Source organism: Saccostrea echinata, unplaced genomic scaffold (assembly GCF_033153115.1).
Source record: "Saccostrea echinata isolate AGI-Se365-2 ecotype Australia unplaced genomic scaffold, CSIRO_AGI_Sech_v1 ptg000030l, whole genome shotgun sequence".
Taxonomy (NCBI): Eukaryota; Metazoa; Mollusca; class Bivalvia; order Ostreida; family Ostreidae; genus Saccostrea; species Saccostrea echinata.
This window is the reverse complement of record NW_026889779.1, coordinates 9,314,237-9,342,202: the sequence shown is the minus strand read 5'-3', so window position 1 is coordinate 9,342,202 and position 27,966 is coordinate 9,314,237. Positions and strand designations below refer to the sequence as shown.

At 33.0% G+C, this 27,966-nt stretch overlaps 1 protein-coding gene across 6 annotated transcripts; it reads right to left on the bottom strand.

Annotated features, from left to right (window-relative positions):
- LOC133197236 (uncharacterized) lies at positions 1–27,361 on the bottom strand. Of its 6 annotated transcripts, none has more exons than XM_061333162.1 (12): positions 27,271–27,361; positions 19,064–19,465; positions 18,391–18,524; positions 18,072–18,300; positions 17,508–17,519; positions 13,462–13,500; positions 13,071–13,187; positions 10,580–10,594; positions 9,858–9,882; positions 9,291–9,363; positions 2,884–3,103; positions 1–2,428 (listed from the first exon to the last, which is right to left on the bottom strand). In XM_061333162.1, exons 1-11 carry the CDS (start codon positions 27,317–27,319, stop codon positions 2,885–2,887), a joined length of 1,314 nt encoding a protein of 437 aa, XP_061189146.1. In that variant the 5' UTR covers positions 27,320–27,361; the 3' UTR covers positions 1–2,428; position 2,884. The 6 variants fall into 6 exon arrangements, with proteins under 6 accessions (XP_061189146.1, XP_061189148.1, XP_061189147.1 ...); XM_061333165.1 differs by lacking the exons at positions 1–2,428; positions 2,884–3,103 and adding exons at positions 4,090–6,683; positions 8,994–9,008; XM_061333164.1 differs by lacking the exon at positions 10,580–10,594.
- Positions 27,362–27,966: the final 605 nt, after the last annotated feature.

The following is a 27,966-nucleotide window of genomic DNA, read 5'->3' as shown; positions in this document are numbered from 1 at the left end:
TTTTCCTTTGTTTTTAAGAAGCTTTATTAGTAGATATATATATTTCAGAGGAAATAGATATGTATACTTGGTTTCATGTAATTTACATTCATTAAGTGTAATCATCAGACATAAAAATTCAAATCTGAAATGAAGGCAGAGTTTCAAGTGACTCCTCAATTAAGACTCGGTATAAAAATTGTTTGATTGAATCACATGCCATGCTGATCAAAGAAACTGGGTCTTAAAAAGAAATTGGGGAACTTCATCAAAATCTTAAGTACCCCCAAATATTTCACCAGTGTATGTTCATGAACAGTCAATATTTACTGAATTGTCATTAGTTATCCTTTTTCCATCTATAGAAATTATAAAGCTAGATATTTTCTCAGTTTACATAATTAATGAAAATACAGATAGATAGCACTGGATTCACAGATTTCAATCAAGAACAGTAATTTATTTAAAAAAAAATAAATGAAATATTCCAAACGTTTCAGAAATCCATTTTTTGTGTTGAAATGTCTTTATAAATTGAGAGAAAAGAATGCACATCAAATTACTGAGGTAAATATGAAAGTGTGGCAACATCATTAACCAAATGATTTTTTCATAATATTCAACTAACTAAACACCTATAATTCTATGCTTGTTCAGATACAAGGGAAGTAAATCGTGAAATGGGCTAGTGAGCATGGCACATATAATGTCAGTCTCGACTAAAATGTAACAGTAAAATCACCAAGTTTAAGATGCAATCACACAACATTTGTATATATATAAAAAATCATTTGATGATCTATAAAAAATAAAGTAATAATTACAAAAAAATATACATATATGGATTTACAAAAAAACCATTAAAAAAACAATCATTTTTATGACCTAACAGTAACGATACAAAATTGTACATGGATGTTTTCTTTACACAACCGACAACTGATGGAAAGCATACATATTATATTATGGAATGACTTGACTTTAGTGGAGCTAGGAATGTACAGATTTAACAATGAAGCTGCACTTGATCATCAGAAAACAATCATGATAAATAATATCACACTTATCACTTTCTCCCAACAGTAACTAAGAGGGTATAAAATTAATGTCATTTTGACATTGCTAACTAAACAATTCTAAAAGGTTATTTATTAAAAATTTCAATATATCTTTTACCCAAATACCTTATACGTCAGAGTTATAGGAAATAGATACACAGGAGAAGTAAGGGAAAACAAAAAAGAGATGCCTCAATTATGTGCTGTGACAAGATTTCAGAGGTAGGCTTTACAGAGTTGTTTCTATCTTCACCAAAAAATTAAAAAAAAAAAATAAAATAAGCACTTGTTCACTAATAATAAGACATCACAATCAGAAGAAATGATGCCGAGTACACCTATGTGCTGCCATTCTGTATGGCATTAAGAATGTCAACACTGATGATGACCTTGATAATTCTCAGCATAATTTGTCATCCATTCATCAACTCCCAGTTAAAATGCACATATTTTATCATCCCCTTTCTATCCTAAATGATTTTGAAAATATTCTCAGTTATTCCTAAGCAATTAGGAAGAAACATGATGCAGCTATGAACTAGTTAAAAATGATGATCATAGACTTAACTCTTGAGACACAGTGGACCAGATTTTTAGTGTTTGTAAACTGCTACAAACAGAGATTCTATTGATGTATCATGTAAAGGGGCAAGACATAAAGCGTGCAAGTTTTTGAAATCAAAAAGAGACTATTTCACCTATTTCCAGAAGAACACTTTGAATTCATGCTTAACATCTTACATCCAATATTCTTAAGGTTTTTCAATGCCCATTGCTACAAAATCACAATATGGTAATGATTCATCCTTGTAAGCACAACCTATCCACTGTATAATATTGCACATTGTTACTGTGTAATTCATGTCAACCCTTTTGAAAACTTGGTTTATTTTCCTGAAAACTAACACCAATTTTAAAACCCTTTAATAACTGTCACATTTAGATTTCTAAAGTAACATGAAATGATAATCTTAAGTTAAATAAAGTGTATTCTTTTAGAGTTTACGTCATATAATTTATAGAGTTTCCTGTTTGAGTCAATATGTATTTGTAAAGCTAATGATACATTTCTAATTAAATATTTATCAAATTCCAAAACCATCAGTAAAAGTGATCATCTATTTGAATCCATCACAGTACAAAAACCTTGATTAGATAACAAATCAGAATTAGCTACCGAGTAACTACATGTACTTTGTGTATATGTCTTTCATGGTAACAATGTCCGCCAGCAATATACAATAGAACAGGGGAGGAAGTGAGGGCGTATTTGCGTCTGCATAGATAGTAAGTTATTCTCCAGGCTATTTGTCTGTAGATAATATTCTGGCCAGGCATATTCCCCTTGTCTAAAATGGCAAAAAGTTGTTCATAACTGTTACCGACTCCACCTGTAAAGTAAAAATGCAATGATCAAAATCATGATCACTAATTTCACAACGAGTTTTTCCTCCCATTCCACATAACAACAACTGAGACACTTAAAAAAATTAACTTTGTGACCAGGCCCCAAGACCATAAACTGAGAATAGACTCAAGTCCAAATTTTGATTTTTAATATCCTGAGTTTTATTTAGTACATGTATATTTGCTTAAAAATTTGCAATTTTATATAACATTTAAATTCAAATATATGATAAAAATTTTGTTTTATTATCAAAATTATTTCAAAAGTTATATTGGTTTGAAATTTTGACTTAAAGTCTGTTCTCAGTTTATGGTCTTGGGGCCTGACTGAAAAAAGTCTAGTGATCAGCACTTTTATCTTTCTCTCTGAAAGTGAACATTGATGGCAGTTTCTCTTTTGTACCCTGTACTTGAAGTCCAAATCTTATCATCTACTCACACTAAACAGCTGATCCAATTCCTTGTCCTCCCCGTGGCATAACATCACCGTCATTGTATTCATTCATCACCCTATTGGTATAACCATGGTTTTCATATTTATTATCATCATCCATCTCCCTCTTCTCTGTGTGTTCATCATCTAGCCCTTCATTCTCATGTCCCCTACGGTATCTTCTGCGGCCATCGTCCTCGTGATCTCGTGGATGCTTTTTACGTGGCTAAAATGAAAAAAAAATATTGTAAAAAGCAAAAGACAGTATTTGACAAGCATGTCTGTGGAATCTGGACAGCTGGTTTTCTGCAAGTACCATCATGGCATTTGGAAAACATTGGCATTTAAACTCTTGATCAAGGCAACCATAACTCAAATTCAGTACAGCATTCAGATATTCACTCATCAGAATCTAAGTATCTCTAAATTGTTTAAGTTAAAAAATAATTTTATGCAACTCTTTTTTTGCAATTTTCTTATACAAAAGGATAAACTGTCTATGTCAGGGATAGACATTAATGGTTATCTGATTTGCAGTAACTATAGTGAAAATCAATGTATGAGTAAGTCTAAATTGACAAATCCAGCTTTGCAAATTAACTAAATTCATGGAAATTTTCATTCAAAACTATATACTGAGGAAATGAATCAAAATAATTTCTAATTTCAATCAATTGGACTTTATTCATCACTGTGACAAACTTCAGTTACTAGTCAGCCAAACAAAATGCTTCATGGAATTAAGGAAACTTTAAATGCACGGTACTAACTACACACATGTATTCCAATAAATTCTAGAATCAAACAATTTCATAATAAAGCCAATTTAAATATTGCCAGATCATTCAATTCAAAGTACAGGCTTGGTGACACAAATTATATGTATTACATGTATTTCATAATACATGTAGAAATTATACTGGTAGCTGTATTTCGGTTTTGAGGAGTTTCACTGAATTAATCAGTTCAGGCAAGTCTTTGGATTCTATTACAAAACACAAGTTAAAATAATAGTAAATGTCAATTTCTGTGTGAAAAAAAAATGATTTGGACATCAATGCAAAGATATATGCATGGAATATTGATAATGCTTCTATTTTTGTCATGCATTTTTAAATGCTCTGTATATTCCAGCATGCTTTGTATGCAGTATGTAGCTTCCTGTAAGAATCAATACTCAAGAGTTCGATATATCAATTCACAAACTATATGTGGATTTTCTAGATTTTATTTAATATCATCTCTGGTGAAAAAATACAATCTCTTTCCCAAAATAACAATATACATGAATGTAATAATTTACATGTAAACACAACACAGACATGCACACAAAGCAAGATCACAGAATGGTCAAATTTCTACAGCCCTTAATATTCAGCTGTGTGTTTCTGAGATCATAGCACCAATAACAGCATCTAAACAGTTACAATACCTCTTTCATGTCTCTACTTTGATCTAATGCTCTATGAAATGGAAATAACAAATGCACTTTAATCTTGCTTACTACAGATATAAAAAATGAATTAAATACTAAGAATGAACAAACTTATGTCTATACATTCTGAATAACAAAGTTATTGATCTATATTATTCAGAGTTCACAAAATCTAAACAAATGATTAACTGTCATTATGGTTTTAAAAGTTTTTTGCTAAAAAAAAATAACTCAGTGTATATGCATGTACATGTATTCTACATAACACAACAAATCACACATCATAAATAAATAACTCAGAATAAAAAGGAATGCTTAATTCCTGGACAATCCCAAATAAACAGTAATTCATTACAAAAGATACACTGTTCATTCTAAAAATAGAGAAAAAAAACTCTGTGTATCAAAAATATCTTGCTTAATATACCTAGGTCAAAAAGGAAAAATAAAATGATTACACCAGTGAAGATCTTTTTCTCCCCTCAAGATGGGGGAACAAGGTGGGGAGTAATATGGGTAGTTTCACCATAATCAAATTTGTCACTGAATACATTAGAAGTATTTAGGCGAGCATTCGTTGTATTGGACAAGCTTGATATGTAAACTTAACACTAAATTTTTTTTTTTAAAAAATGGTCCGACACAAAATACTTTTTTTTTAAAAAAAAATATTATACAAATACCAACATCCTTATTAATCAGAAGTCACTCTCTATTAAGGCTGGTAACGAGAGTCTCTTTTTTCTCCTTCTGATACTGATATTAAGCAGTGTTTTCCCTAAGAACTGGCAAAATGACCATTTCCATTGATATAAATGTTGTTTAGAAATCAAAATCTAAACAGAATTGTTGTAAGTTCCAAAGAAATTTTGTTCATAAACCTCAACCCCTAGCCTGTTACAATTGATCTCCAACTGTTTACTTTGAAATGAAGGAAAAACACTGATTAATTTTCAATTCAGCAGGAATTTAACTTCAGCATCTTCTTCAGAATAAATAAATATTTTATTTTGAAGTAATTTGTTTCTTTCAATTTTAATAAGAATAGAAAACATTGTTCAACCAAGGAATGTGAGGCAAAATACAGTATAGTAAACATGGACATTGCAAATTCATGCCTACACTGAATTTATTTTTGTTCATCAAGTACAGTAAAACCTTGACATGTTATCTCAAATTTGGACCAAGAAAAAACTTCTTCAGCATATCGATATCAATATACAAGACACTGAATTTTAACTGTACTTGACAAATATTGAATAATTAAGTGGAATAATAAATTATGGATTTAATAAATCAATTTAATTTGTCTCCATGTTTTTATTGTACTTACTAAAGAAAAATTCAAACATTTCGAGAGATCAATTATTAGATAGACCTGTTTTCAAATAAGATAAAATTTTTATCCCATCATATACATGATGAACTTAATTCATGTCTATTAAGTGAAATTTCTCCATGATTGTAATTTGCACACACACACACACACACACAAATTCTAATTCATCAAAATTGACTATATGCTCCAAATTACATTGCTAATAAATATACTTCTTTGCATACGAAAATCTGCATAGAATGTGATCAATATGCAAAATAATAATCAAAATAATTTCTGTTTGTTAAACATTTAATTAACTCTTCAATACATATTAAATATCACAACTGTGTATAACCTTAGTCTACATCACCTAACTTGGTTAATTTTCTCTCTAAACATCACAATGATTTCTCAAAGGTTACTCACAGGGGGAAGACAAAATAAATCTATTTGGCAAGAGCTCTAAAGAGCATAAAACGTGCTAACTTCCTGTGACTTTTTTGATTAATGAGTTACTAAAAATCTATACCCTAGTCAGAATGAAAAGTGATTAAAAGATAATAATAAAATAGCTACATTTCTACTGTGGAAAGAGACTACAAAATGCTTCTTTAAGACATGCAGGTACATTCAAGGCAGTCTATTAGAAGGCAGTGAAGTTTTTGCCAAAAAGAGTATGAAGGAATCCTTAATGGATTTTACGTTCTACGAAGAACATGTCATTTGTACCTAATACTCAGGCACAGAAACAAGAAATATAAATTAAATATTCAGATTAAATGCTAATCTGTAAAAATGAAAAAAATTAGAAAACAATATTCATGACATCTTTGGTCACATGGATGATTGATTACTTCGAGATATTTACACAGTGCTGCCAAACGTAACACTTGCGTATTCTGTATTGGTTACTTCCGCTCGAGGTTTGGGCTGTGGTTTGACCCTGGTTCCTGGAGGTTGAGTGGCTATGTCAAGGTCAGCATAGTGGAGTTCCTTTCTTGGCTCCTCCTGTGTTGCCGTGCCATTACCATGGTGATCAGTGTCTTCCCTCTGTAGAGACCAAAAGGGAAATATGAATCAGTGAAGCATGGCAGACTGCCCATACCCTACCACCACAATATCAATCTCAAAGTCAATTATAATTTAAAATTTAGACCTTTAATAAAGAGGAAATTTATCTGTTATGCAAATAAATAGCAACTTGATTAGATGAAGCAACTTTTGAATAGTAACATCTGCCATGCGCTTAGATTCATTCATCCTTTTGGTCATGCCTCACATCATGCAGTCAGAATTTAATAAGACTTTATATAACTGATACACATTGACATTGCAAAACACTCATAAATAAATAGTATTGAAATATAAACCCTGGTAAATAAGAGTATAGTAAAACATGCCTATAACGAAGTTCCAGGGATGGACCATTTTGCTTTGTTATAAGCGTAATTTGTTATATTTGATAAGTTTACAATATACTTTTAAAGTCACGGGAAATAAAATCACTTGTATATGTCTATGAAATTTAAGCATGTTCGCTATAAGCATGTTTTACTGTATATTAAATATCTCATATTTTAAATATGCTTAATTTGCAAATAAAGCCTATGGAGTAGTGGATTTACTTGTAACAGAATGTTCATTATCAGAAGCATGTAATAATTGGTTTTTTCAACCAAGAGTCTGCTTCAAATGTCATATAGAAATAACAAGTTCCCATGCTCTTAGAAGTTAACTTACTTAAAAAAAAGGAATATTTTGCTCTCCTCCCCCCCTCCCCCCTTTCAATCTTTCCACTCCTCTGGATTGTTGAGCTCTGATCAGCATAAGATCATTATTATGAAGCTTTTATCACATGTTTACTTCTTTTTGTAGTGGATATCAGTCATATGAAACATTTTCATATCAACAGTTGTGACATCACAAAGGTTTTGTATTACAGTGATTAAGTAAAACATTAACAAGAGGCCCATTGGCCACATCGCTCACCTGAGTAACTTTGGCCATGCTGTTCATTACCAGACTTCCCCCCTTCTAATACCTATTGTGGCCCCGCCCTACCCCTGGGGGTCATGATTTGAACAATTTAGAATCTACATTACCCCAGGATGCTTCCACATAAGTTTCAGCTTTTCTGGCTCAGTGGTTCTTGAGAAGATTTTTAAAGATTCTTCCAATATATTTCAATGTAAAACTTGGATTCCCTATTGTGGCCCTGCCCTACCCCCGGGGGTCATGATTTGAACAATTTAGAATCTACACTATCCCAGGATGCTTCCACATAAGTTTCGGCTTTTCTGGCTCAGTGGTTCTTGAGAAGAAGTTTTTTTTAAAGATTTTTCCTATATATTTCAATGTAAAACTTGGATTCCCTATTGTGGCCCCGCCCTACCCCCGGGGGTCATGATTTTAACAATTTAGAATCTACACTATCCCAGGATGCTTCCACATAAGTTTCAGCTTTTCTGGCTCAGTGGTTCTTGAGAAGAAGATTTTTAAAGATTTTTCCTATATATTTCAATGTAAAACTTGGATTCCCTATTGTGGCCCCGCCCTACCCCCGGGGGTCATGATTTTAACAATTTAGAATCTACACTATCCCAGGATGCTTCCACATAAGTTTCAGCTTTTCTGGCTCAGTGGTTCTTGAGAAGAAGATTTTTAAAGATTTTTCCTATATATTTCAATGTAAAACTTGGATTCCCTATTGTGGCCCCGCCCTACCCCCGGGGGTCATGATTTTAACAATTTAGAATCTATACTATCCCAGGATGCTTCCACATAAGTTTCAGCTTTTCTGGTCCAGTGGTTCTTGAGAAGAAGATTTTTTAATGACCCCACCCTATTTTGTCTTTTCTTGATTATCTCCCCTTGTAAGGGGACTTGGCCCTTTATTTTTACAATTTAAACTCCCCTTCACCCAAGGGTACTTTGTACCAAGTTTGGTTAAAATTGGCCCAGTGGTTCTTGAGAAGAAGTTGAAAATGTGAAAAGTTTACAGACGGACGGAAGGACAGAAGGACGGACGACGGACAACGGGTGATCAGAAAAGCTCACTTGAGCTTTCAGCTCAGGTGAGCTAAAAAACCATGGGAGATCCTATATATTATATCATTTGCAAAAAAAAAAAAAAAAAAAAAAAAAACTCCCCTACCAATACCCTAAATGTAAACTTGTGCATACAAAATGTGAAAAAGAAAAAGAACTCTGGCTATTTTAAAACTGGTAAAACATATATTGCAAGCCTTTAAATACAATGTACATGTACTTGGTATGTTGTTGAAGACAATTCACATCATAGTCTAGATTACAATTACTAAGATAATTACAACATTCTGTTTACAGATTAATATTTCATACCTCATCTAACAATTCCTAAACAGTTTAAAACAACAAGTACATATTATTGATCCTAAATTATATACTTAGGTTACATACATGGTTCATATTTACAAACATTCCAGAAATGCCACATTAAATATCACAAGGTTTCAGAATCTCCAATTTTGCTTTATCAAATTTCTGACATGAGTCAGACAAAATTCATCATCAATATTTACACATATCTAAAGGTGCTATGAATCTCAGTGTAAATTTTGACAGAAATGAAACAATCTGCCCTTTAAATAATTATGACAAGGTCAAAGGTCAGCTTACCTGTCTCTCAGGGGGGTGGTCCTTGACTGGAACACTATAAACAGGTCCCTCTGGGTTGGCTGGTCCATTGTACCTACAATACACAATTATACAGTGTCGGTAAACAACAGTGGTATTCATCATTGGTAAACTTCATGGATAAATAAATTACCTTTACATCATATAATACATATCCATAGTCTGAAAGATATTTTAAAACTGATAAAGGTTATGTTTATGTAATTTAAACAAAATAGATCTAAAAATTTTATTTTTTTTTTTAATATTCTAGTGTCCTTTGAAGGTATTTTCTTACTATAAAAGTTAACTGTGCTATGGTATCAATTTCATATGAGAAGCTTATACAAAATACATTGTATTTACATTGTTATGTTGTTAAATATGAAGCAATAGATAGTCGCAACCTATCAAAGTTTGGACAATGTTTTCCTTTTTAATATCTTTATATCATTTTAATACAGTGATGGCAAACTGCATTAATCAGTTTTACAGACAGCCAGGTATGCAGGTTGATGACTTTAATACAATCTGATCTTTGTATTATTAGAGACTGGTAAGTTAACCTACCCCGGTACATCTTCTTTTGTTCTGTCTGGAATAAAAAAAAAGAAAATCAAAAGATTTACAAATTCTTGTTCAAAAACAAATATTTCATGCACATTTATTTTAAAATAAATCCATCTCATTCTTTTTCTTTCTTATTTAGACTAAAAAGAAAAATATGGTATCTTTTTGAACATTGGTAGAATATTTACATACTGACAGTCTTTGTTTACTAAAAGTAATGAATACTTTTGATTATAAGCATAGTTTAAATTTTATTTTAATGCATGTATATACTGAGGATACAAATACATTCCTGATAATAATTAGTAATTAACTGAACAAAGGTGGTAACAATAATTCTCTGTTTTCATGTTCAGTAACAATGATATTCTGCTATATTCTGTGTGGGAAACCTAAAAAATCCTAATAACGCTACATTTATTGATAAACTGGTCAGTGAAGATGGATGGTTAGGTACTAGTATATTCAGTGCAAGCATGCGTTTATGGCATTCTGGTATAATTTGAAAATGTTGAGAAAGGCTGTACTTCATCATTACAAACTTAGCAGTAAATCATTCCTGTTACAGACATATTTTATTTACACTTTTAAATACATACAGGCTTCATTCCATTATTTAACGAAACTTAGAATCTCTGAACCTGAATTTTTCACACCGATTAAAAATAATAATTCAAGAATATATATACATGTATATGCATGAATAAAATATGTATAGTTACCAGTGGGAGATGATACTGATGAAATAATTACAAGAAAAAGGTGAAAATATCCTTATAATGTTAATTGATGGAATTGTGAAAAAGTGTGAAATTGTCTTACTAAATTATTCAAATGATACATCGACATATTGCTGAAATGGAATTTCTTGGAACAACTCTAGCAGTCCCTTATGACTAAATAAAATATATGTTTATTACATATTACACTCTTATGTACAAAACATAGGTAATCAAAGATTACGAAGCTCACCTCGACGAATGTTATCTACATGTAAAGCAAATTTCACATCATATTTTTTTTCTAGTTAGGGTACATCCCAAGTTCAATGTCCATGCAAGTTTGATTTAATTATAGACCTGCTCAAAAAACTTTTGACCTGTTTAGTAATCAAGAAAATTTTGGTCACTTCCAACATCCAAAGCAAGTCTGGAAGTTTTCATTCTTAGATGCACCATCTATGCAAGTTTAATCATAACAGGCCATAATATTATATAGCTACTCCAAAAAATTACCCTGGTCACTCATCTGGAAAATGTACATCAGATTCAGAATCCAAGGCAAGTCTGGAAGTGTCCATCCCTAGATACATCATCCATGCTAATTTGGTAAAAATATGGCTAAAATTCACTCATGTGGAAAATCTAGGTCAGATCCAGCATTCGAAGCAGGTTGGTTAGTGTACATCCCTAGATGCATCATCCATGCAAGTTTGGTCCAGGTAGGGCTTATAGTTAATTGGAAACGAGACTACTCCTAAATCTAAACCTGGTCTCACATGTGGAAAATCTAGGTCAGATCCAGCATCCGAAGCAAGTGTGGTAGTGTCCATCCCTGGATGCATCATCCATGCAAGTTTGGTCCGGGTAGGGCTTATAGTTACTTGGGAATGGACCTGCTCCTAAAACTTTAACCTGGTCACTCATCTGGAAAATCTAGGTCAGATCCAGCATCCGAAGCAAGTGTGGTAGTGTCCATCCCTGGATGCATCATCCATGCAAGTTTGGTCCGGGTAGGGCTTATAGTTACTTGGGAATGGACCTGCTCCTTAAACTTTAACCTGGTCACTCATCTGGAAAATCTAGATCAGATCCAGCATCCGAAGCAAGTGTGGCCATGTCCATCCCTAGATGCATCATCCATGCAAGTTTGGTCCAGGTAGGGCTTATAGTTACTTGGGAATGGACCTGCTCCTTAAACTTTAACCTGGTCACTCATCCGGAAAATCTAGGTCAGATCCAGCATCCGAAGCAAGTGTGGCCATGTCCATCCCTAGATGCATCATCCATGCAAGTTTGGTCCAAGTAGGGCTTATAGTTACTTGGGAATGGACCTGCTCCTAAAACTTTAACCTGGTCACTCATCTGGAAAATCTAGATCAGATCCAGCATCCGAAGCAAGTGTGGCCATGTCCATCCCTAGATGCATCATCCATGCAAGTTTGGTCCAGGTAGGGCTTATAGTTACTTGGGAATGGACCTGCTCCTAAAACTTTAACCTGGTCACTCATCTGGAAAATCTAGGTCAGATCCAGCATCCGAAGCAAGTGTGGTAGTGTCTATCCCTAGATGCATCATCCATGCAAGTTTGGTCAAGGTAGGGCTTATAGTTACTTGGGAATGGACCTGCTCCTAAAACTTTAACCTGGTCACTCATCTGGAAAATCTAGGTCAGATCCAGCATCCGAAGCAAGTGTGGTAGTGTCCATCCCTAGATGCATCATCCATGCAAGTTTGGTCCAGGTAGGGCTTATAGTTACTTGGGAATGGGACTTGCTCCTAAAACTTTAACCTGGGACGCCGACGCTAACGCCGACGCCGACACCGACGCCGACGCCGACGCCGGGGGTATAGCATAAGCTCATCTCGACTTCGTCGAGGTGAGCTAAAAATGCCATGACATTACAATGTGATTATATTCAGATTGCTGTATATATATGTATGTGAAAGTTACATTCTGATCTATCAGCAGTAAAGAGAAAATGTAAGGATACGTGGACAAAAGTTTTACATGAATTTTTCTTTTTTAAGGTTAGCTTTTGAACAAACTACAAAGGAAACACATTATTCACTTAAATTAATACTAGAGAATAATCATCACATTGTTTTTAATCAAAAATTGCTTATAATCAAGTCCTTTAAAACCTTTTTTCCCCCTTTATCTACAAAAGAAGTATGAGGGGTGAGGGGACCAAGAATTCCTTATAATTTGTGTGTTTCACTGTATGAATTTAACTGGGTACACCATAAATGTACCAATCATAGTAATCAAGGATTAAAAAAAATTATAGTAAAAAGTTTCTAAATAATTAGAGAGTTAAAAGTTTTACATTTATCTATTACTGTGTTCCCCTTCAAAGTTTTGAGAATATATCAAGACGTAACATAGATTTGTGATATATTATTATATTCTGTAGATGAAACAGGGAAAGTATTTTGCATATCTAAGACTGTCAATGAAACAGACATTCTCATCAGGGAGTTAGCAACTTACAAGTTTCTCCATCTGTTTTTCTGCGGAGCACAAGGAAATAGACAAGAAGAATAACGAGTATAAGAAATGCCAGTCCTCCGATCACACCCCCAGCTATGATACCAGCATCACTAGTTTCTGAAATGACAGTCTCTCAATTCAAATTCTGGCCTTGCTCAAAAAGTCTCATCTATTTTATTAAAGTATTAGGGTAATACTGAATTGCAGTCAACACTGATTATAAAATTGAAAACAACAACTTGCAACTAAATGTCAAGAACAACTACAAGGGTTTTTATTTGTTGTTGCTTATTGCGCTACACATTTATTCTCTTCAGTTTTATTTTAAAAGCCAAAAAACTGTTTCACATTAGCTTTAAATCTATTTTTATACAGAAATTGCTGTGCATACCTTCTGAGGTCCGGGTAATGGGTGTACCTGCATTCCCCTCTGTGAAAGACAAAATAACCAAAAAATTAAAGTGATTCGATTGAAAGTATTACACAACATATTCTTCCCCCATTTGGAAGTGTGATCTTTTACATAAACTTAAGATGTAAATGTTAATGTGTTGACTTCATGAGACATATGATATTATATAAATATTGCATGTAGTTGAGTGTAATATTGAAAATTTTCGCCCCAAGAAAACCTTTGTCAACCAAGGTGAAGCTGAGGTTGACAATACAGGTTTTCGAGGGGTGAAAATTTTCAATATTACACTCAACTACATGCAATATTTATTATATTATACTGAATGTTTTATACTAAAACATATAACAGTAAACCTGCATGCATAAATTCTGCACAGTCACTATTTTTTGGAATATCACCAGCTGTCAAGCAATGTTGACTGTTGCTACGCTGGAGGACGTGGCTTCTTCATTCAGCGGGCAATAGTGTTTTTCAACAAATGTTTCTCAACAAATCATATCAAACTAATTTACATGAAAGTATAATATTAAATAATGCATATAAGGTAATATATATGAGCATGATGAAACATATTAACTAAAATATTAAATAATGTATGTGGTATATAATTTAAAATCATTAAATTTACATCTTATACACCTTAAAAAGAAAATTTTAACTTTTATCTTAAAAAAATCTCAACATTTACCGAATTGTTAGTCTAAGAAATGTTCTAAATATTGAGATATGATGCAGCACTTGTTCAAATGTGCAAAGTTAAATTACCACAATTCTTTGTCTCAGAAACGTTATGATGATGGAAGATTAGATGACTAGAGGAAGATTACATGATTAGACATGTGTCACCTGCTGGTACTCTAAATATCTATACAAGAATTAATTTCTCAATATCACCATGGAATCATTTGTTATGGCCTGTGTTTGTGGATTCAATGGTAAAAATTGAAAGGTTAGGGGGAACATAATTTTGTACCTACATATATTGTTATAAAAGTTAAAATATCCATTGAGATTGTAAAATTGAGTGTAGAGGGGGAATGTGCAATCTACAAACATTGGACCGTGGCAAAATATGATTCCATAGTACTTAAACTATTAAGCCCTTAGAGTTAAGTACAAGAAGGAATTGACTTAGTAGTATCTTTATAGCCTATCAGAAACCAGATATTAGACCTTAGCGAAATGAAACATAGTTTCATTGAATTTTTAAAATGCCAAAGAGCATGTCAATTGTTTAGACTATAATGTCTTTTGTATCTGGGGTGTTTACATGATTACCTTAAACTTTTAATTAAAAATTTAACTGACCCATACTAGTGTCCTAAATGAGGATCATACTAACATCTCAAAGACATATAAAAACAATTAGTCTGTGAGCCAATGCTCACTAATAATACCCTCGCTCTGATGTGAATACACAAGTTCAGTTATAGACAAAGACAGTGATAATTAGGAAATTGACAACAGATTTGTAAAAACTGAATCCCAACATATGGCATGCCTAAACAAAGATTGTGCTAAAATTTCAAGCATCTGCGAGAAGTAGTTGCTGAGGAAACTACGACCAAAATTTGCTATGTATGTTTCGGACAGACGCACGGATAAACAGGAAGTAGACATCGGATTTGTTCCAAAAATAAATCCCATTATATGGCATGCCTAAACAAAGATTGTGTTAAAATTTCAAGCACCTGCAATGAGTAGTTGTTGAGAAAACTACGACCAAAATTTGTTATGTATGGTACGGACAGACGCACGGATAAACAGGAAGTTGACATTGGATTTGTACAAAAATGAATCCCACCATATGGCATGCCTAAAAAAAGATTGTGCTAAAATTTCAAGCATCTGTGATGAGTAGTTGCTGAGAAAAGTACGACCAAAATTTTTTATGTATGGTACAGACAGATGCACGGATTAACAGGAAGTTGACATCAGATTCATACAAAAATGAATCCCACCATATGGCATGCCTAAACAAAGATTGTGCTAAAATTTCAAGCATCTGCAATGAGTAGTTGCTGAGAAAACTGCGACCAAAATTTGTTACGGACAGACAGACAAACACACAAGGGTAAAACAGTATACCCCCCTCTCCTTTGGAGCGGGGGTATAAATATCTATACATTATCTCATCAGATTTTTCCCACATTCTTACATATTCCTTAACAAGGAAAAAAGTAGGTTTTTGCATTTTCCCTCTCTGTGTTTAATTACTCTTCAAACTTTTCTGAAGTTTAAAACCAGTGACTATCCAATATGTGCAGATTCATGAAAATCCTAGAATACTAAATATATCTTACTTCCCTTTACATCAACATAAGCATTCAACAGTTAACTTCCTTTTGTGTATTCTGGTATCTCCTAATTATTACAAACAAAGGGCTTTCAAAAAGAGTAGAAACAGGAAGTATAGTTACAGGAAGCAATTTTAATGAAATGCATGAAATGTGTGATTGGATTTTTCTCCTTCAAATATTTTGGGAGGTACAATTATGATTTCAGCCTGGTTTAAGTACCAGGTGCCTGCAAATACATCTTGATAACCAATTAATATGTAACAAAATGCAACAATTGCATTACATCAAGTAATTGTGGAATGTTATTTTCAGTGTCAAAAACCACCAACTCCTACTTCATACGAGCTTAAAACTTCATCTGTCATTTTACTTTACTTTGAAGTATATTTTCATGAAATTTCATTCTATTTATAACATGCAGGGGTATGCAAGTTCTTCCTTTGTCCAACTAAAAACCATTCCCAGACAGACAGATGCAACTTGATCCTTATACAGTAAAACTCAGTTATAGCGAAGTCCTGTGGACCTGTGAATTTACTTCGCTATATCCGTAATTAGTTATATCCATGTAACGAGTTTGTAAAAGTATAAAAAGCCAATTCGCAAAATACATGTTTTCCTTCAAGTATTACTACTGACTATGTTAGGGAAGCACTTATTACAAAACATACCTTGGATAACAAAGGTTTAAATATTATAAATTGAATTTTATATACAAATACAGGGTTTGACACTAAGGCACGTCCGAGCGACTCAGTCTAGTAAATGATTGGTCCGGTCGTGTAAAATGTACGTGAACTAGACCGATTGGTCGTCTCGATAAAATAATTTAAACTCCCATTTCAGTCTTTCAAATAAATAATCTTAAAACTTTTAAAGAAATTTTCTTATACACCATGTATTTCCAAAGCCATCGCTGTGTGAAGAAAGAAATCCCTGCATGACACAATCGCTATTTTTAGCCACAGCAGCTGTAAATGACACTACTGTAGTTTAGTATCAATATAGATAGTTACGTATAGTATAATTTTGAAGGAATTTATTTACGATAATTATAACATAAAAGTTTGTTGAATGTTCTTTAAGGCTTATAGTACCGAATGTCCCGATGAACCCGACTCAGTTGGCTGGGACCTATCGAACAGTCTGTCAAAAATATTGACACGCACAAAACATGATGTCTTTATTAAATATGGTTTCAAAAGTTACCTCATTAAAATTCTCCATTATAAGAAGTAAATTTGCAAGTTTGCTCAGGGCTAGTGATTTTATGGTCAGGGCTAGTAAAAAGTATCGGAAGTAGCCCGGTTGGTCTAGTACTTGCAAAAGTTAATGTCAAACCCTGAAATACTTAACGAAAATAAAATCATTTCAAAATGTATCAAATTCTGAGATCTTTGAAAATTCGTTAAAAAAGATGTAAATTTCATAATTTTTATCCTCTACAGAACTCAAAATCAGTTCGCTATATCCGTAAATTCGTTATATCAGAGTTCGTTATAACAGTAAACTTTTACAAAGAATTGTTAAGAATTTTGCTGGGGACTCCGAAAAACTTCGCTATATCCGTGTTTACTAAACGAGTTTTACTGTAAATCCAAATTTCATGCATTAAAATTATGAGCATGCAAGAATTAGCTTTCAACCAAAGCAAAATTAAGTGACATAGCAAATTAAAGAAATATCAAAAGGTGAAAAAGGTATCTGTTCATAGAAACTTACCACCTGAAGTGTCTAAAAATGTGTGAAATCATGTGACAGTGGATGATATACTTAGCAAGAAGTCAGACTGCAGGCCTGTATATACTGTTTTCCTACCCTTTATTTTAATTTTTTGCATTTAAATTAATATACTCTTCATTCAAAATTTTAATGATATTGCAAGATTTATACTTTGGTGCGTGGTTTAATATTGCATATTTATTGTATTTATAAAATTAATGGATCATCAAACTCCGAAATGAATTTTTGCAAAAAACATTGCTCTCTTATGAAGTTTAATTTTTTTTTTAAAATTGAACAATACATATATAAGTTATGATGAAATTAATGAGTTATTTTTAATTTAGCAAATCACATTAACAAGCTAGCTGTTACAGAGACCTGCAGGCCTGCATACAGTTATAACCAAGCAGGATAAATGACAGAACTTAAACACTCTACCAGCTATACATTAAATGCAATTAAAAGTAACACACTAAGCATGATGCCATCCTTTACACTTTACATACCTATATAAAATTTCATATGAAAAAATGATTTTATATATAATCAATAACTACTTACCTAATGTTATGTTCAGATACTGCTTAGCTGTTCCTGTTTCACAGAGACCAGAATATCCAGACTCACACAGGAACTGTGTGTAAGTGTCATCACTGGTGAGGTTGTAAGTGATGGTACTGGAACGAGTGTACTGACAGCCAGAAGACGGTGAGGCCTCGGAGTGAACTGGGGTCTGTGGTAGTCCCGTGAAGGTAAAGTCTTGGGACTTCTTAGCACACCAACGGATTGTCTGAAATTTTAAATGAAAATTTTAATAAGAGAAGTAAAATCTCAACAGTTTATTTTAAAAATTAGTTGATCTTTATTTAAAAACACCTACAGCACTTGCGTCACTGCCAATCTGTCCAGTACAAGTCAGCTGTATAGCTGTCCCAACTGGAAACTGTCTTGATGGTGTGTTAGAAAATTCACCAAGTATCCTCACAGTTGGCATTTCAATTGTTGTTGGATGGACTGAATTACAAGAAAGATCCATCAATACATAGCACAACATATCATTTAGGCCATAAAAAAAATTTCCTAGTTTCTCATCCGAATTTTTTGAAAAAATTGAGGCGGGTGGGTGGATTTTATTTTATATTTTTTCCATTGTGCAGATTTTTTGTTGACCTGATCAATCGGTGCTGATTTATCTATAATGCCCGAATAAAGTCATAGTAGAGGTCCATTTTAATATGCATCTCTTACTACACATCATCACTTATCTTTCACAACCAATGATCCTTGTTTAACACATATTACGGCAGTTACCATCTTGTCAGCTGTCAAATTCATGCCGACATTCACGTGATTTAAAACAAAAGTTGAATGGTACCTGAATATTGATCCTGATCAGAATTAAGACGAAGAAAAACAGAAATAAAAAAAATTGAGGCAGGGGTAAAAAAATTGGGGCAGCGGGGATGAGAATCTAGGAATTTTTTTATTATGGCCTGAATGAAAATTATGTTAAATGTACAATTGCAATGCAGCATTGTGGAATGGGTACATACCTATGTACGTAACATACTCCTGACTTGTTACTTGAGTCACTAAAGCAGTTGTAAATCCAGACATAATACACATGTATCCAGTGAAATCCTGTGGACACAACACTTGATCTTTAGGAATCGTTAACTTTAGCTGTGCTGTGGCTGGTGTGCTGACAGTGCCTGTTACTGATGCTCTGTTTCTTAACTCTGTGTCCTGCCATGTTGTAGTATTTTGACCACCACTTGAACGAACTGAAACCACATCCTTCATTGAGTAAGTATTTGTATTGTTTTTTTGCAGCTGTATGGTATACACTGTATCAAGTTGTGATGGGTTGACGGTGGAACAGGTTACAACCAGATCATCTTGCCTTAGATTTACAGACAGTGGTTGGACTTGAATTCGCACATTCTGTGTTGATCCTGAAAGTATAATTTGGAAAAAATATATGAACAGAAAGGCAGCAAAAGAAAACTTTGTTGGTTCAATGTAAAATTTGGCAAGTCTAAAGTGAACTGCTTTGACTTGATATTTGTAATATGCATTGTGTCATAGTGTTAAGGATCATCTATACACTAAGTAATGAAAAATGTTTTTTGAACTTTGAAAAAATTGTATAGTAAAGAGGTGAAGATAATGTGTTGATCTTATTTATCTTCAACATACGGTACAATGATGCGCATTAAAGTGGTAAAAATTTTTCGATTGAATGGAATGTTTGGGTCCTTCTTATCGAACGTCAATTGTTACATAATGACATGGCTATTTCTTTAGAAACGAGAAAGCAATATTTGTTGCAATGTTTTAAGACATCCCACTCTCTCTGCAACTAGCAACACAAATTTTGCTGAAATGGGGATTTTGTGAAGTTAGGAAAGTTAGAGACTCTGTAAAACTCACATACTGCAACGAATATGTACAAATTAGGAATTTATCATTATTATTAAAGTTATCACAACATATGTATTGGCCGAATACATGTTTACTCAGTGTTTATATGTAAACTACCCATCTGATTGGCTAACTTATGGAATACTTGTTTTTTCAGGTATTTGAATGAAGTATGTGATGGCTTTTTCCTTTCTAAAGAAATGGGAAGAAGAGGGCCATTAATAGGGCTGGGCAGTAATACTGATATTCAGTTATACTGCGGTATGTTGACAAAAAATATCATATTGCAATACATTTTTGTAATACTAACATTGGCATGTCATTATGCAAGTTCCGACGTTAAATTCAAATGGAAAATTTTACCATTTCAATGCGCATTATTGTATCTACAGTTCTGCCCCAGGAAAAATATTCTCAGACAACATAGTATTTTTGTACAGAAGTTATTGTTGCATACTTAAATGGGGAAAACACATGCAAATGAAGTATAGGTCTAATATAATATTAAGAATAACTGAATTGATCACAGAATGTATAGTATATCAAAGATTTCAAATAAAAGGACAGATCATATAACTCTAACTGCATGAAAATGCCATGAAATTAGAATTCTTCAGTGTGCAGTGATAGAGGGTCGTTAAAATGGCTTGGCAATATTCTGGTATACTGAAGTATGTTGACAAAAAATTAGGGATGGCAACGAATATTCGAACATTTGAATATTCATTCGATGAGTTGATATTCAAATATGAATTTAAGATTCGAATATTCGGTGTTTTTCAGATTTCATAAAAAGAACAACTGTGGTTAATGAATTTTTATAAGAACAGTGCTGGAATTATCCCTATTTAATTTACTAGCGATCAATTTCGATCGCCTTTCTTTCACTACTTTCTTATCCTATAGATATACTTAATTACATTTATTTTGTTTTGAGTAAAGTGTTAAATAATTGTACAATAATGCTTAATGTATAATACGTACAAAACGTACTTTCATAGTTTTTATTAGTTAGATACGATTGGGTCTAGAATCGAGGACAACAAAATGAAAACCTTCTTAGAATGTCTAAAAGACGTGAAGAGTATACTTATCAAAATAAATTTAATTGATCATTGAATGAATGTCCGATAGAATTAGTCTGTAATTAATATTGTAAAGGGCTCAATTTCAGAATAAATGTGTAAATTACTTGATTATCTCGGGTTGTACATAATCCTGAATTTTATATTCATTATCGGGAAATTAGTTAATTACCTAAGAAAATTGTCTATGGAAATATTTGTTTATACTTTAAAAACATTGTATCAAAGGTTATAATCATACATGATTCTATTATTAGGCAGATAATTGTAATTTATTACACGTATTGAAATCTGAAAGTACATATATACCGTTACGAATATATCTTGCACATAGGCGTCGGAACGGGGGGGGGGCTTAGCCCCCCTTTTTTGCAAAGATAGACATAATATAGGCATTGAAAATTGGGGCTTACCTTTTTTCATTGGTTAAGCCCCCCCCCCTTTCAATTAGCCACCCCACTTTCAATTTGCTTCCGACGCCTATGTTGCATTTGGTAAGACGACTGGTTCCACAGTTGGAGCTAATATAAAATATAATACACATGTTTCATTTGTTAAAATTATACTTTTCTACATTTAAATCAATTATTAATTTCAAACATTGACAAATATCAAATGGAATTTCTTATTGTACACCTACAAAAGTCTTCATACAATTTTACTTCCAATATAAGAATACCTACGCTAACAGATTTTATTTATTTTATCGAATATATTCGAATACTTTCATTGAATATTCGAATATGAATTATTGACAAAATTGACATCCCTACAAAAAATATCATATTGCAATACATTTTTGTAATACTGATATACAGTCAAACCTCGTTATCTTGAACCTGTTGGGGCTGAGAAAAAACTTCGAGATATCAGAGGATTTGAGATCTCATTCAAGGGTAAAATACTTAAAAGAATAAGAAGTTGGGACTTCCAAATCACTTTGACCAAAGGGGTCGGCAGTTTTATCCATAAAACAATGTAAACAACAACCATTGAGCTTCGGAAGCATAGCGAACAAATCTACAGGAATGCAACGCTGTTGCTAATGTTAGATTTAAGGGTCTAGTACGGCAAGTGAGAGGGTAATTGGACCAGAAATCAGGTTAGAAACATCGACTGACATGAACTCTACCGTGTGTTGCTGTTTTATTAAATAAAGCGCCAGAGCAGAATTCGTCAAAAACGTGTTGCATTCCTGTTGCTTCGATTGCAAAGCTCACTGGTTGTTGTTTACGTTGCTTTATGGATAAAACAGCCAACTCCTGTGCTTTGACACATCCATGGTATTTGGGAAATCGGTGTTTGAGATGCCGGGGTTCAATTGTACCAGCAAAATTTTTAGACTCAGGAATTCTATCATAAAATATAAAGAAAAGTTGTCAGAAAGGTTTGCGAATCATGCAAACAGTAAGACAAAAGCTGTTGTATCAGGGCCTGGGAAGGGGCTGCACCACATGCACATACTGTCGATAAATGGTGCAATGAAAAATTGGTGCACTGCACCATGCGGCGCGCCCTGCAAAATGCGAGCATGCATGTGCTTGCATTACTTTGCTTATCGCAGTCAGCGCTATCGGTTTGGTATTCTTCATCACAGTTAGATGGAATCTGTAATGTATCATATAATAAAATCAGAACCATCTTTTGGCATATTGACATCCACTGGCAAAGAAACAAAGTTTTTTTCTATGTAGTTTGTGTCAAGTCGTTTTCGACAGTTGATCACAATTTTACGAAAGTCACGCACATGGGAGATTTATATACCCTTTTTCAACGAAGTCTACTTATCTTGGCCTGTCCCTTGATCTCAAAATCGGCATTGTTAAAAAAATGGTGCTTCTGGTTTTAGTATAATTTTTCTAAATACTAGTTGGTTAGAATCTAGACGATGAATGATTGAAGTTCTTACAGGGACCTATATACTAAGGTTAGGGTAGTCAGAGATATATGCATTATCATATAACATCATACCAAGATATATTTTAGAATGTCCCCAAGATAATTTCCCTCGGCCCCTTAAATTTCAAAATGGCTCCATCATTTCATGAACAGTGGGGCCATTGGCCCCACCTATCGCTTGTCCTTCCCAGGCACTGTTGTATAGGTGTATTCAGTTGCATAACTTAAATTAAATCGACAAGATATCTTTTATTGGTTATTTATCATATTTGTGTACATTCTACATGTAAAAGGAAGTTAAAAATATAATAAGAAAATAAATGGAATGCCAAATTATCATATATTCAAATATTTGAACCTATCTTCAATAAATTATACCTATCTTCAAATCAACTGTACCATTCTTCAAATCAATTAAACCTATCTTCAAAGCAATTGTACCTATCTCTAAATGAATAAAAGATAGGTTTAATTCAATTATACCTATTTTTAATTCATTTGAAGATAGGTACAAACGATTTCAAGATAGGTAGTAGAATTGATTTGAAGATAGGTAAAAATGCCATGAATTAAAGATAGGTATAATTGATTTAAAAGATAGGTGCAATTGAATAGAACCTTTCTTTAAAGACATTGACAATTAGCAACTACTCCCCATAAAAATGCTACCGGCAAGTGTAATCTGGTTCCCGTTAAGAATTGAAAAGGCCGTAATTCCGTCAAAAATCAATGAAGCGGAACGAAATGCAAACTTGATCTGTAACTCATCAAGATACACTCACATACCAAAAATCAGCTCAATATCTGCAAGCGTTTAAGAAAAAAGTGCGGAAAACTAAGTGGGACAGACTGACAGACAGACAGAGGGACAGACAGATAGACAGACAGATGGACGGACAGACTCAGAGGAAACCTATAGTCCCCTCCGGTTTCACCGGTAGGGGACTAATAGCACAAAATGAATTGAACCTAGGTATAATTGAATTGTACCTATCTTCAAATCCTCTGTGGATATGTTTCAATTGTACCTATCTTTAAATCAATTGTACCTATCTTCAAATGAATTAAAGATAGGTATAATTCCATTAAAGATAGGTGTAATTTATTTTAACCTAGGTTTAATTATTTAGAGATAGGTATCGGTGTAAATAATTATACCTATCTTTAATTCAATTGTACTTATCTTTAATTCAATTGTACCTATCTTCAAATCATTTGGAGACAGGTTCAAATATTTGAATATATGTTAATTTGGCATTCCATAAAGATACCATTTAAATTTTTTGTTGAAAATATTGCAATACATATCACAATACAGTTAAAAATATCACAATATATATCACAATACAAGTTCTCTACCCAATACTCAGCCCTAGTCATTAAGCAATGAAACATATAAGTATACTGTTGCACTCCTGTCATAATTTACTTATGTTATTAATTTCACCTTAACATCAACTTTAACATGTTTCATGTATTAATACTCGTATGTTATCATAACAAGCAAATTCAAAGAATTGTGGTGACATAAATAAATAAATAATAATTTTGTTTATTTTTACTTTCAACAAATTGAATTGAAACCACTATTTAAGTCTGGAAAAATTCTTTGACTTAATTCATTTTTTAAACAATCATTGTTGTGCTTTAAATTTATCAACATTTGAAAATCTGAGATGGAAATTTATAATTTTCCCTGTGAAAATGATGTAATGAATAGTCCTCCATAAAGCCATTTTCACAGTAGGAATCCTGTAAATCTCAGCAGGAATCAACATGGGTCCATATCAAATTACGGATGCAAAAAGACACATTTGATATTTCAATGACCACCAATGTTTTTAAATCAATAATTAAATTTTATGCCATATAACTAATGCTATACTGATTTTCTTATCATGACACTTATCAATGAGCTTTACTGTACATGCCAGCTGGTACATGCATGCATCATGGATGTAAAAACAATACACTGGACCACAAGTATTCCCTGAAAAACAAGGGGTCCCATGAACCAAAAGTCCATGCTTTTGCACGGACCCAAAAAAATGTCGTCGTCTTTTAGTTTTAAGTTTACTCACCTGTCCTCCATGTAACATTGTGTGAACACAGGACATCATAGCGCACCATCACGGTGAAATGAGGCAGTTAAAGTCATTCTTATCAATGTACAGACGTTTGCAGCAACACCTGTCCTGTATCTTGCATTAAAAAATGTAAATCCACATACTTCTGCTCAACATGCTCAATAACCAACAAAATGTAAGTTATGGTTTAAACACTTGATTTGACATAAATAAATGTTTAATAGACCTTAATGATTCTATGTTCTATTTTATGTTTAAAAGACCTTAATGATCCTTGGTTCTATTCTATGTAAGATGGAATAATTATTTTTATTATACTTTCATGTTAAATACTAAAATCTGATTGGTTTAGAGGCATTTAACAATCCGTAATGTTACCCTCAGCATTAGCAACACACTTGACAACGGGTAACATTACGAAAATATCACATGCGTTCAAATGATGCGCGTACGGTTCACCGTAGAATTCTCAAAACGTCGGTTGTGCGTTTGAAAGAAGTCGAATAAACAACGTCAATAAAAGCTTGCGTCCGATGTAGCTTACTTGAAAACAACAAACGACAGACGAAACATCCTTGCGAGTGCAAACTTTAGATGATAAAGGACTTTTTGAGTAGCAAACAAACAAGAAAGAGGTTGGTAAATCTTTTCCGAAGCTTTCTTATTGAAAAAATAGAAGTGGGGAGTGTGAAAGCTTTCTAAGCGTGAACTTAACGACGATCTCCGAATTTTTTGTATGATATCTGAAATCAATAAGACATTCAGTATAATAAAATAAATAGTGCACGTTTTTTAGGGCTGACGCGTCGGTTGACAATGGTTTTCCTTGGGGTGTCAATTTCAACTGTTACCCTAAAAAACGTGCACTATTTATATAATAAGCTTTCATACATTGCCTGGACTTCTTTATAATTTCAATTTTGTAACTCAGCATTCAATTTAATTAGGTTTTTGCAGTACATATACTTATATGTTATAGTTTATCAGATTCATGATTTATTTTATAAATCATTTTATGTACCAGGGTAAATAGAATTTCACAAAAAAAAAAAATCTCTGACAGAAACTATATTCTTCTCTCCAAAAATTACCTAAAAAATTTTCTCTCAAAAAAAATTTATTGCAATTAAACAATTAAAACACTGTTGATCTATATAGACATCTAAAATGTGGAGGTATATATTACACACAATATAGGTGTCTTCTACACAGACATGAATCATGAAATGATAATTTACTAAAATAAAGTGACCAATGTACATGCAATAATACAAAATTCACTTGCAGATTTTTTCAACTCCTCTTTGCTTTTTTATGTTGTGCAAATGCTACCCTCTTCTGATAATGAATTAGAAATAAAGTTATAGATTAAGTACTATGTGCGTGTTGTAAAGTTTGTCGGAAAAATACAAGCAAATTAAGAGAATGTAGAGGGTCCAATTAACGCTTTCTAATCTCAAAGTCTATGTGTCCATAGATAATATTATGGTTTTGGAGGAAAAGATCATAATAAGTAGGTTGGTAATTAAAGCTGTGCACATGTGGTGGTGAAACCTGGTTGTTTGAGTGTTTTTAACACACTTGATATGGTTATGCAGGAAGAAAGACACGGAACTTCGGTTTATAGAGTCTCCTCTGAGACAGTGGATTCATGGTGGATTCGAACCCACAATGTAAGGATCAACTCCTTACTCTTGAGCAAACACTTTAACCATTGCGCCACATGGGCAAAGAAATTGAGTTTATAAAGGAACTTGGTGGAAAGAGAAACCTGGAGGGGGTACGTGCCTTTTATACAAAATAACAGTTGTGGGGAATGCTTTGTTGAAAGTAGTAAAAGAATTTATGTTAGGAACACATGGGTTAGTTAAAGATCTGTAGAGCTCTTAAGTCTATGAATGGAGATGACACTCATGTCAGTCGTTTCACTGTTCAGTACATGCACTTTACTGCTCCATGCTGATTGCAGCATTTTATCTAAAAATTTTCAACAGCAGTATTTGTTAGTAATAACAATCAAGACAATCATAATCGGAAATTAAACTATTTAGACATATTTTGCACAAATATATCGAGCTTCACGACGATTCATTTTTGTTAGCTACGCTCGCAAAGCTCACTGGTAGGGTTCATGCCTGTTTCCCACTTATTTTTCACTTTACTGCCGACTCCTGTGGGCTATCCTGCAGTATGCACAGATTGAGGCATGTGCATCAATTGTCAAATGTTAATTAATGTAGAAGGATTGAAGTAAAAAACACTTACCAAAAGATGGAAAATTTAGACAGATAACACACAAATATATGAGCTTCATGTTGCTTTCGCGTCTTGTTTTTATTTTATTTTTTTTTCCAGAACACTTCCTACTTCTGTTTTTCAAAATAACATGGCGGTTTACTACGGAGGTATGTTTTGACCTATAAACCTCCGCGCCAGGTAAACAACAATGCAAAAGTACCTTTCTTTACCTCTCCATTGGAGAGTAAATAATCACATATTTGCGGAATTAGCTATTAACAATAAAGTCCTATAGTTTGCAAAAATGATATGAAAACAGAAAATCAAAAGTTTCTATGTAGAACTATATAATCTCGCGCATGTATTTCTATTGCACAGCGGCCAAAATTATGCGGTTACCTGAGCCAGGTGTGATTATGCCAAATTTATGGAACATGTCGAAAGCATTGTAAACTAGCATGATTAAGAGAATCTGACTAATAAATAAGGTGTTCAATACCCATGATGAGTTTAAAAATACCATGATTCATAATATCTTTTAATTATTTTTAAATACACATGTATACACATATACCAATTCTTAATCCTCACAGGCCCAAATTTAGTTAGATCTCAGTTGTGCAAATTAATGTCCACTAGTCGTTTAATACATAATAATAAAGAGAATATTTTTATTATTTTTCTATTTGTCAACTTTTAATTAAAAAAAAAGAAGATGTTTTA